General features: G+C 36.5%; 1 protein-coding gene across 1 annotated transcript; it reads left to right on the top strand.

The window, feature by feature from the left end:
• Positions 1-5,551: 5,551 nt before the first annotated feature.
• On the top strand, positions 5,552-9,868 carry LOC120126343 (protein WEAK CHLOROPLAST MOVEMENT UNDER BLUE LIGHT 1-like). Its single transcript, XM_039144559.1, has 3 exons — positions 5,552-5,634; positions 6,548-7,504; positions 7,718-9,868. Exons 2-3 carry the CDS (start codon positions 6,581-6,583, stop codon positions 9,575-9,577), a joined length of 2,784 nt encoding a protein of 927 aa, XP_039000490.1. The 5' UTR covers positions 5,552-5,634; positions 6,548-6,580; the 3' UTR covers positions 9,578-9,868.
• The last annotated feature ends 2,527 nt before the right edge of the window (positions 9,869-12,395 follow it).

The following is a 12,395-nucleotide window of genomic DNA, read 5'->3' as shown; positions in this document are numbered from 1 at the left end:
TACTTGAACTAACATCGATCGGAACTGAAATTAACCCGACCTGAACTGAACTTGATGCCAAATCAACCTAAAATTGACCCGAACTGATATGACTTGATGCCAAATCAACCTAAAATTGACCCGAACTGATATGACTTGGTTCCGACTTGATCCGAGTCGAACCATCAAATTGACCTGACACGACATGCATATGATTTTACCTGACCTGACAGGATCTGACTTGATCATGAACGGTTACCTGATTTTACATCCCTAGTTGCAGCTGCTAAGGTATATGTTATGTTAATTTTTAGATTCTCAAATATTAGATTTGATTAAGACAAATGAAGTTTATTGAAGTCCAGTTTATAATGTACTTTGTTTAAGCACAATTTGTTAATAGAGAGCGGTTTACCAATGATGCTATCGAACTAACATTGGTGGATTCCATGTTACTGAATATTTGAAGCAATTTCTTTCCCTTAAGTATCCTCATCATATGTAAGTATAAATTTGTGAACTGTCAGAATCATGACCTGCTTAGATAGGCATTTCTAATTTTTTTTTAAATTCTTATAATAGGGCTAGATTAACGTGGGAAAAGGTCGAAGACTTGAAGATGGAACACTGATATATTGTACCCGGTTATGCGTTAGAAGCTCAATTATTTCAGGTATTGACTTACGTTTTTTTCTTCTTATGTTGTTTTCTTTGCAACTACTTAAAGGTCAAATTCTGTAACAGAAAGGTGGCAGGGAAGCAGAAGATTAAACTATGTGTTGACAGCTCCCACTACTAACCGAAGAACCTCCTTCGAAAAAAGAGATAGCAAGGAAAGCTGCTATAAGGGAAATACAAGGAGAAAGATAATAAAACAAAACAAAAATCATGAGTTATTAGTAAGAAATACAATTATTGTAATTTATAAAAAGTTTAATATTTTATTGTAATTTATAAAACATTTTGTCCTTAATTGTAAATTCCAAAACTTTTGTACTTTATTGTAAATCCCAATAAGTTTTGTCTTTTATTGTATATTCTAATAAGTTTTGTCCTTTATTGTAAATTCCAAAAAAAATGTCGTTTATTATAAATTCCATTAAGTTTTATCCTTTATTGTAAAATCTAAAAAGTTTTATCCTTTATTATACATTCCAAAAAGTTTTATCCTTTATGGTAAATTCTAAAAAAATTGTATCTTTTATTTAAAATTTTAAAAAATCCTTTATTTTAATTTATATTTTTATATTTTAATGTGACGATACATTTTTCTTCATTAATACAATAAAATTATTATATTATTAATGACGATACAAATAATTAGTGACGAATTTTTATATTATTTGATGACGTAATTAATTGTTACTAAATATAAATTATAATGTGATGTTATACATTAATGTCACGACATGTCTAGCAATACATAACGAAAACATAGATATCATCACATTGGACATTTAGTGGCATACCTAATGTGACGTTTGTCGTGACGTCAGTATTTACGTTACAGAATACAAATAGTGACGTAAATGTAAGTTTCAATGCCACAAATAAATAAATTTGTTGTAGTGATTATCATAGTATAACTCGGCCGGTACTTTTACTTCAACTCCCAGCAGCGCAAGTAAACCCTTCAGCCAAACAAGTTCAGCTATTATTGATAACAGGCTTTTATACTCCACTCCGGCTAAAGATCTTGTCACAATGTTTTGTTTCTTCGATTTCCAAGACACTAAAGCCTCTTCAATCTTAATACAAAAACCAATGACTGATTTGCGTGTTGTGGGACAAGAAGCCCGATCCGAATCACAATAAACGGTCACTTGGCAGCCACCCGAAGCTTGAAACAATAATCCCTGCCTCGTATTCTTCTTTACATTTCTCAATACTCGTAAAGCTGCAACCATATGAGATTATTTCGGTCTTTGTATGAACTGACTTAGATGATGTACAATAAAGGTTAAATTCGGCCGAGTGTGGGTTAAATAAATCAGTCTTCCAATCAGCCTTTGAAAGACAGTTTTGTCTTCAATATCCATGTCATTACCATGTTTTTTTCTAAAGCTTTATCAAAAACTGTCGAAGTCAGTTTCACGTTTTGCTCCAGAAGAGTCAAGGCAGATTTCACTTCTTTTAATCATGTGTCTCTAATTATTTCCAGAGCATACTTTCGTTGATTCAGAACCAAACCCTTCTTTGAACGTAGAACTTCAATTCACAAAAATCACCCAAATCCTTTATCTTGAAATTTTCACTCAAGACTTTCTTCAAATCCTTAATCATTTTTTCATTATTCCCTGTTATAAGGAGATCATCCACGTACACCAATAGAACCACAATATTATCTCCATGTCTCTTCACAAACAACTAATAATCGAACTTACTTTGTTCAAAACCTGCAAGAGTCAAGTTTTAGATTCCATTGTCGAGACGCTTGCTTCAAACCGTACAACGGTTTTTGCAACTGACATACCATTCGCTCCCCTGGATGCAAAACCCCTCGGGAAGAGACATATAAACTTCTTCAACAACATCCCCTTGAAGAAAAGGGTTGTAGACATCCATATAATAAATCGACCAACGAAAAACTGAGGCAAGAGCTAAGACCAAACGAATTGTAACCATTTTAACTACCGGGGAAAACGTCTCCATATAGTCAACACACTCCTTTTGACTATAACCCTTTGCAACTAAACGAGTCTTGTAACGCTCAATTTCCTCGAAGGCAGTGGAACCACTTTCTAAGTGTTATTAGATTCCAAAGCTTGAATCTCCTCTTTATGGCTTGAACCCACAAAGAATTTTGAATAGCCTCAGAGAAAGAACGAGGCTCAATAGAAGAAGAAATAGAAAGCAAAAAAGATTGAGTATGAGAAGGGAAATGATAATAGGAAAGGGAATGAACCGACTGATAAGAACAAACAAATTCCTTAAGCCACCCGGGAGGCTTAAACACACGAGAAAAACGACGTATGACCTCATTAGGCAAAGGGGTAGGCGAGACGGATTCAGAATGATCAACATTTTCCTGACCAGAAGAACTTGCTGAAACAAGAAAAGAATCAGACACAATAACAGAAGAAACAGGTTCCAAAGATCTCGAAGAATGAGATAAAGTCAAAATATCATCTTCATGATAAGTAGGTGATGAAGTTAAAAAAATAGAAGAGCTAGTAGGAAATTGAAAGGGAGAACATCCTCAACAAACCTAACATCACAATTAACAAAGAATGTTTTGGAATGCAAATTGAATAAAACGTACCTTTTTTGCGGGGAGGAATAACCAAAAAAGACAAATGGGATTGCCCTAGAAGCAAACTTGACGCTACAATTTGGTGTGGTGGCATAATAGAGGCAACCAAAGACGCACAAATGTGAAACATTAGGAGACTTGTGATAAAGCATTTCAAAAGGTGTCTTCCAAAGAAGGAAGACGATTTATCAGATAGCACATAGTTTTAATACACTCACGCCAAAACTTAATGGGAACATGAGAATGGAACTTTAAGGCACAAGCAACTTCTAACAAATGCTTATGCTTACGCTCAGCTACCCCATTTTGTTGTGGGAAAAGAGGAAACTCAATCTCAACTCGATTAAACGGTGTTAAAAGTGGAAGTTTGTGCCAAGCTCACAACTGTAGTAACATCAGACATCCACCGATTTCTGCTGTAGCTTTATTATCTGTGATTAATGACGCTTTGCACATCTTACGGTACAAAAACGTCAATATTGTTGATCGCCAACTACATTTATTTTCCCGAAAATAATTCAAAAATGGAAGATATTGTATATGAACTAGACTATCGAATTTATCCGACATCAAAATTCCCCCAATTAGTTAGAGTATATATGCTCGAGTTACATATATAACTTCTTCATCGGTAGTATATCGATTGAGCTTAAATTCGTTCTCTAATCACGATAGCCTCAAATATGACCCTTTTAAAATTGATGTGGCGGCGTCTTCCTGAGGTACTTATGACAAACTAAAATTGGGTACTTTTCATTTTTCCTTGCCACTGGCATCCCATTTATCGGGACCCCTAGTTGTAGGGGTACATCCTCGAGAGTGATCGTGCATTCTCCATATGGTAGATGAAATGTATAAGTTTCAGGTTTCCACCGTTTAATCAACGCACTGATCAAACCAGGGACCAACTTGAAGTCTCGAACAAACGTGACATCGTAAAATCCAACCATTTTCAAATTATTGAGAGTAAGACTGTGTGGCGTACCACAAACATTGATTCGATTACGAATGTGTTCCTGCTCGTCTTCCTGTAATTTTTAAATCCATTAAATTAATCATAAAATATAACTTTCATATTTAATAAGTCATTCTCAAATAAAATTTATTATTAAATACTAATACCAGTACTCCCAAATGACTAGAAATATGCCGATCATCTAGTCTTAGAAAATTATTTTGTGCTGCCATGCTTCAATGAATCTGTAAAAAATTATGACATTTTTTAAATTAAATGTTAACAATAAAATAAAATTAATGTAAATTAATTTGAATAAAAATAAACTAAAAAATAACAATAAAAGAAATTAAAAAAATTGTATGCTTACAATCCTATATTTGACGTTTGAATCGATCACCACTCAACAATAATGTGCAACTAATTAAGCAGGTAATGAAATTATTTGCCTCCACCGATTTTTTTCAACACCAACTTTCTTCTCTCTCTTTCAACCAACCACACAGATTTTTTTTTTCCTTCCACCGGGTATGTATAAACAAATCATCCCCTCTCCCCCATATATATAATATTATCACCCCTCACCAATCCCATCAAACCAAATACACCAATAATGCACTGCACCACTCAGCTACCATTCATTCACAGGTGCATGCATTCATTCACGGGTCATTTATTGTTTCACTGCATGGAGCAACAACGGTTCAGCTCTGCATGAGAGTAGAGATGCCTGCTGAAGACGCATGTCAATCTTATAGTCTTCACCTTGAAGATGTAGAAGTCATGGGGTCTTCAAGTTTTTCTTGCATGTCGAAGACGTGTAGAAAGCATGGAGAGTTTGGCTTGAAGACGTGTAGAAATCATGGGGTCTTCTCCAAATAGATGGAGCGCTATGCGTCTTCAAGTATCACTGTAAAAAACACTCTATTTAGGGAAATAAAATGCTAGGTGGATTATTTGGGAAAATAAGATTTCCCAATACATTATCCCAACACTTTTGTCATTATAAGGAAATAAAAATCAATTTTATCAAAATAGGGAAAAAATGCATTGATTTGACGTGTAAAAAGATATACCATTAGTAATTGTTGTTTTTAGCATGTATTTCTGCCCTTGATTATAAATGAACACCTCCCCGCCTTTCGTCTGTTTGTTTCTGGTTAGTCCGGGTAAGTTCTTTTCTTTACTTTTCTTTTCAGTTTTTAGAAATGAAATTTGTTAATTAGCTTTCTATTAATCTATGCCTGACCCTTTGTTTATGCTTGTCGCTCTGAGAATTCTGAAATTGCTGGGATTTGATTCGAGTTGAATGAATATATAAACGTTAACCTGAGAAGCCTGCCTTAGTTCCTTTATTTAATTTCCATTTATTTATTTTTTTTGCTTTGTTCTATTGCAGAAACAATCGGCATTCAGATCAACTTGGAATAGCTCACCCTCCTTTCCCGTGAGCTTTCATTTACATTTGTTAATTTGATTTATTTCTTTTTGTTTTATTTTAGGTTTAAATATGCTGGTGGTCCCTGTACTGTTTTTGATTTGATAATCTTGATCCCTCCCTTTAACTTATGTTCAATTTTACTATATTAAATGCCGGCATGGAAGCTATAAAAACTTAAAACGACTTTTTTAGTTCTTTACGTTTATAGTTTTTATCAATTTGATCCTTAAAAAGCTGTAAGCATAGATGATTGAAAAATTATATTGTTCAATTAATGATGTCTTCTTATTTAGTTTGAAAGATTAATGGTCAAATTGATGAAATTTGGAAACGTAACGGAATAAAAGTTATTTTTGGTTTGAATTTTGTTGTAATTCTAGTTGTTGAAGATTACTTGATAATTAAGTTTATTCAATAATTAAATATTATTTTAAACTAGAAGCCTTATAGAATTAGGATTTTGATGACCAAGTATTAAGTCTTATGGAATTGGGTTTATTGATTATATTTATTATTCCTCTCATTTTTGGCGTTTGAAGAGATATGACCATATGGTATAGAAATCTATTTTCCATTTTTTTTCTAGGTTTAGATGAAATTGCCAGAAAAAGGGCCTTTGCATGAAATTAAATTTAATGGGCTTGTTTACTCTTGCATTTCTGATTTCTTTGGTTAAAACTTGTTTTCAACCTGTCATATCATATGTGCTATAAATTGTAGAACTTAGATGGTGCTTAGATTGAGGATCTACTATTGAAGAATGCATTGGCCGACACTAACTGGTTTGTTGAAATTTTGGATGTTTGCTAAACATATTATTTTAGGTTTTCATATCAACATTTTTGTCACTGACAAAATACAAATTCTGGAATTAGATGGATTAAGCAATGATTTCTAGCTTCTATTTTATTGGTTTCAGACACCCTGGTCGGACTCCTTGCCGTTTTCACATATGCAGGTTGCTAAATCTGATGACCCAATTACAGGACAAGTAGACCATATAATAGATACTGCAGCTTTAGCTTCATCAGTGGGCACTGATCAACCTGAGATTGATCATCAGGGTAGGCTGATGGAAGGTTCTAGGTGTGGGGGAGTACATAGTCCAGATGAGCATCCATGTAAATATACTAGTTCTGTTTCACATAGTCATAATGAGGACACAATTGTTCCTCCGCCTTCTAATCCGAAGGTTGGATATTCCGATATTGACCATGTAGCATCAGCCAGGGAGCTTTCTTTACCCCCTACGGATGTCACTGTAGTTGCTGTTGGAGCTATACATGGTGTTGCTGACGGTCAGCAACCTCAACAAGTTGATACAATTGTCGGTTCTTCTGTTGTCAACGGTGACAGTGGCATGATTTTGTCTTCTGCTTCCTCCCATGATGTTGGATCTTCCCAAGATGCTGCTGATGAACAAAAATCTGAAAATGCTCATTTTGCTTCCATTGATTCCAAAAGTAATAACCAGATAACATCACCCAATGATTCTACTGAACCCCATCTTGTTGCCCCCAGTTCTCTTGATGGATCCGTAAAAGATACATTGGATGGACAACATAGTAAAGGTGCTGATTCTCTTGGCACCTCACTAAATGGCATTACTTCATCCTCTTCCAAGGTCAACGACTCTAAGGCAGAAGATGCTAAAAAAGGGAATGTAGACCATGCCAGTCATTTTGTTCTGCCTCGTATAAAGATGATCACTTCTATGGTTAAATCCCCAAACCCCGGTAGCTCTGTTCCGAGAAAAAGAGCTGTTATGAATAAAGGTCATATTGATACAGCTTCACCTTTTGAATCTGTTAAAGAAGCAGGTTCCAAGTTTGGAGGAATGGTTAGATGGAAATCTTGTAGAACACAAACTCCAGAGGTATATTAGATATATTTATAGTGGTGTGAATGTTAATATAGTCTATGCTACAGCAATATATTTTTGGCATGTCTAGTGAATGCTGTTTATCATGAATTTTGTTCTCCGTCTTTATTAACTATTAATGACCATTAAACATAATTCTTTCTTTTTTTCTCTGCCTACTTCATTCATGTTTGCTAAATGTAACTTGAAAAAAAAAATTGTCCATAGAGGCGCAGGTGTGCGGGCCAAGACCTTGAGAAACTACAGGAGCAGATGGTTGCATATAAGAGACGGTCAGTGCATGCTGAAGAGGCAAAAATTCGAGTATTAATGGAGCTGGACAGCACAAATAAACAAATAAATGAGCTGAAGCTAAACCTGGAGAGAGCAGAAACTGAAGAGAATCAGGCAAAACAAGACTCTGAACTTGTCATGCTCAGGGTGGAGGAGATGGAACAAGGGATTTGCGATGAGGCTAGTGTTGCAGCAAAGGAACAACTTGAGGTTGCTAAAGCCAGGCATGCTGCTGCTGTTGAAGAGCTGAAATCTATTAACGAAGATATGGAAACATTACGGAAGAAATATGCTTCAATGGTGACTGAACGAGATATAGCTGTTAAGAAAGCTGAAGAGGCTGTTTCTGCTTCGAAAGAGGTTGAGAGGAGAGTGGAAGAATTGACTATTGAGCTGATGGCCACAAAGGAGTCCCTGAAGTCCGCAAATGCTGCACATATGGAGGCAGAAGAGAAAAGGATTGGAGCAGCCATGGCCCGAGACCAAGATACTCTCTATTGGGAGAAGGATCTAAAACAGGCTGAAGAGGAGCTCCAGAAAATCGTTCAGCAAATCGAATCAGAAAAGTATCTGAAACCAAAGCTAGACACTGCTTCAGTGCTGCTGCATGATTTGAAATCTGAATTAACTGCTTATAGGGAGTCTAAGTTCAATTTGGAAACTAATGGACACTCCACTGTTGTGTCAGAGATACCAGAGAAAAGAACTCTCACTGAGGTACCCGTTGTGGTTGCCTCAGCAAAGAAGGAACTTGAAGAGGTGAAGCTCAAAATAGAAAAAGCAACTGAAGAAGTGGATTCTTTGATGGTGCTTGCTGTTTCATTAAAATCAGAGCTTCAAAAGGAAGAGTCCGCTCTTGCCATCATTAAGCAAACAGAAGGCATGCCGCTTGTTGTCGCTTCATTAAAAGAGGACACAGATAACACTGAGTCAAAACTAGACTCGGTGCAGATGAATGAAAAAGAGGGCAGAGATAGAATGGTGGAGATGCCAAAAAAATTGCAGCAGGCAACTCAAGAAGCTCTCGAGGCCAAATCACTTGCTCAAATGGCTCATGAAGAACTGAGAAAAGTAAAGGAAGAGGCTGAGCAGGCCAAGGCTAGAGCAAGTACCATGGAGAGTAGATTACGTGCAGTTCAAAAGGAGATAGAGGCAGCTGAGGCTTCAAAGAAGTTAGCTTTAGATGCTACCAAAGCATTGCGAGGTCATGAATCAGCTCAAAGAACCGATCATGCCGATTCCCCAGATGGTTTAGTTCTTCCCTTAGAGGAGTACTATGACCTCAGTAAACGTGCATATGAAGCGGAGGAACAGGTTAACATAAAGCTGGCAACTCTCATTTCTCAAGTTGAGGTAGCTAAGAGATCCCAGTCCAGTAGCTTGGAGAAGTTGGCAGAAGTAAATCGAGAGATGGCTGAAAGAAAGGAACAACTAAAAATTGCTTTGGAGAAGGCTGAGAAGGCCAAGGAAGGGAAGTTAGGCTTAGAGCAAGAATTGAGACAATGGAGGTCTGAACATGAGCAGCGGCGAAAGGCTACTGAATCGAGTCATGGAGGAAAGCCTCCAAGGACAAGTTTTGAGGGAACGGAACAAACGAAGAAAGCTGTACCTGTACCTATTTCTCCTTGCAGCACTCTAGATAGCTCAAAGGCAGTCAATGGGAGTAGCACGGAACCTGAATCATTCCCGGAAACAGCAGTCTTTAAGAAGAAGAAAAAGCAACTGTTTCCCAAGATAGCCATGTTTTTTAACAGAAAAAAGTCGAGCTTATTAAAATCCAAGTCCAAGTCCTAGTAAGTCTGTCGATGAAATGCTGCGTTATCTTTACGATTGTGATTTCACCTCAAGTTCTTTTTCCCCGGTTGTCACAGTGGCTATTAGTATTTGATTAAGATTTTCCGGATAATCTCCGAGCGTAAATTTTGTGTATTCTTTGACGTATGGTGAAGTTGAGAATACACTTTCGGTTACCGGGAAGGGTTGTATGGCTAGAGGATCCGAAGAAATAAAAGATGATTTAAGTTCTGTATAGGCTTTGATTTACTTGGATGTCAAGTCATGTAAAATTGATGTTTATAATGAATGAGAAGAACTTGGTCTTCTTTCCCGCATGTACACAAACAAAAGAAGTAATTACAGAAGCATTGTTGACAAAAGCAGCTTTAATAGCAAAACAATGGATGGTTTCATGGTCTGGCATTAGCACAGATAGAAGGCTTAAATAGTTTGGTTCCACGGCTTGTGCTCTCATTTTCTTGATTAAAATCATCTCTTCATCGAACAAACCATTTTTTTCCATAAGCAGCAATCATGGAATTCCAAGAAACTTCAGATTTTTCTACCGTTTTTTCAAGTACAATTTTTGTCCCTTCCAAGTCCCCATATTTTGCATATATTGAAGTAAGCGCATTTTGTTTTTCACCTTAGAGGCCTTATCTAAGGTAACCCAAGTTTACATACAAGAAGACCAGTTCGAATGTATGCAAGTTGAATAATACCCGATTTAAATATAGGGTAAACTACATGGGATATCACTGAACATTACACGATGTATAGTTTAAACCATTGGTCCTTCATTTACTTTAGTTATAGCACTGAACTTCGACTTTCTCTTCGATTATAATTATCTACTATTAAATTTTAACTGCACGATGATGTGGACAAATATTTCTATCACTTTGATGATATAAACAAAATGATGTTGTTTTGGCATGGCTATTTACTCACAAAACAACACTATTTTTTACACTAAATTTTAAGAGAATCAATTTTACCATTAAATATTTAAAAAATTCAACTTTAGGCACTGAATTTTTTGGTCGCCAGTGACAGTTAATCGCCGCCTGTCACAAATTGTCATTCGCCACAGGACCGATTTAAAACTATTCACATTTCGTTCATCTTTCTTATCATCGAATTGGTTTTTCATGAAATTAACTCAAAATTAACGAAATTCTATCTGAATGTTCGACACGCTAATATTCTGATCTCCTCCAATAAGGCTACTTTTGAGATATGTTGTTCGTCTTCTCAAATCTTATGCTTCTCACCGTTCGAACTTTGGATCAAACACCTTAACCTCTCAAATCTGAGAAAGCCTTCAAACCCCAAAAGGTGATAGATAATTTTTGCTTTAATTTCATTAATTTTGAATGAATTTTGTGGAAAACTAATCTTAGGAATAGAAAAAATGAAATGTGAACGGATGACGACAGGTGAAAGGTGATGATTCATTGTCAGTGGAGATGAAAAAAGTTCAACGTGAACAGTTTTAAAGTTTACTGGTAAATCAATGCACCCCTAAAATTTAGTGTCTAAAATAACGTTATTTTGAATATTAATAATCACATCAAAATGATGTGGTTTTACTTGCGCTGTCTCGCTGTTCGGATTTTATCGGCTCATTGTTATAATTGAAGCCAAAATCAAAGCTCAATACAATCAAGGAAGCTCTCATATGCGGGGAGTATGCAGCTCATCCAAATTGTTCTTCATAGCATTCATTATTACTAGACTCGACAGCTTCGTCTGTCGAGGGCTGTCATTAAGCGAATTAATCAAATGTATGCTCGATTCTTCTGGAAAAGTGAAACAAGCCTGTCAAGGGTGCTCGAATTAGCTGGACTGCCATCTGCAACCCAAAATCGGAGAGTGGACTGGATCTTAAGGACCTTCTCTACTGGAGCCAGGCTTGCTTCCTCTTATTGATCAGGAAGATTCTTTTGAAGGAGGGTTCGATTTGGATTTCATGGATCTATTTGTATGTTCTCAAAATAGATTTCTTTTGGAAGGTTGAGGGTCCCAAAGGATGTAGTTGGACGTGGAGATGTTTGTTGCACCCCAAAAGGCTGCTAGCATCCAGGGGCTGTTAGACTCTGCCTTCACTTTGGTTGGCCATATTTTGGGAGAGATAAGTATGAAGAAGGACATGGTTTTTTTAGAGAGAGATTGGTGTAACACCCTGCTCATATTCCAAAGAATTCGACCGTAGCATGGATGGCGGTGTTGGATCGGTTTCCAACTAAAAGTAGACTAATTGAGTTTGGGTTGCAGGTCGCTTGTTTATGCATCCTTTACACACATGAGATGGAGACCCGAGATCACTTGTTCTTCCAATTTGATTTCGCTAACAAGGTTTGGGAGGAGGTCTTGTGTTTGTGCCTCTTGAATAGGAGTGTCTTGTGCTGGGAGCTGGAACTTGCTTGGGCTTCCAGGTTGAGAGGTAAGTCCTTGATATCACTTGTGGTACTTCCTGCTGTATATTTGCTGGTTTTCAAATTAAGTGCAATACAAATTACTATTCATCGGGGAAAAAGTTACGTATTTGCTCGGCTTCCAGCGTAAGTTTTAAGGAATTTGATTCAAAGAAAGATGAAGCCAATGGATTGGTAAGAAGAGAAAAAGTGAGATCAGATGGCTTTAGATTTGATTCTAGTGTTTGGCGGAAAACAAGTAATGAAGATTTCACTGTTTTAGTAATGAATGGAAGAAACAATGACCAAATGAATCACCCAAGCTCATAATCTGCCAGAATTTTACTTAGTTGTGAAAGATGCAACAAATGGCCAACCTTTACAACATAATCTAAATGACAAATTGTATCTTTGTGTTC

This window comes from Hibiscus syriacus, unplaced genomic scaffold (genome assembly GCF_006381635.1).
Source record: "Hibiscus syriacus cultivar Baekdansim isolate YM2019G1 unplaced genomic scaffold, ASM638163v2 tig00110458_pilon, whole genome shotgun sequence".
Lineage (NCBI taxonomy): Eukaryota > Viridiplantae > Streptophyta > Magnoliopsida > Malvales > Malvaceae > Hibiscus > Hibiscus syriacus.
The sequence above is the reverse complement of the archived record's forward strand: the minus strand, read 5'-3'. Positions and strand labels throughout refer to the sequence as shown.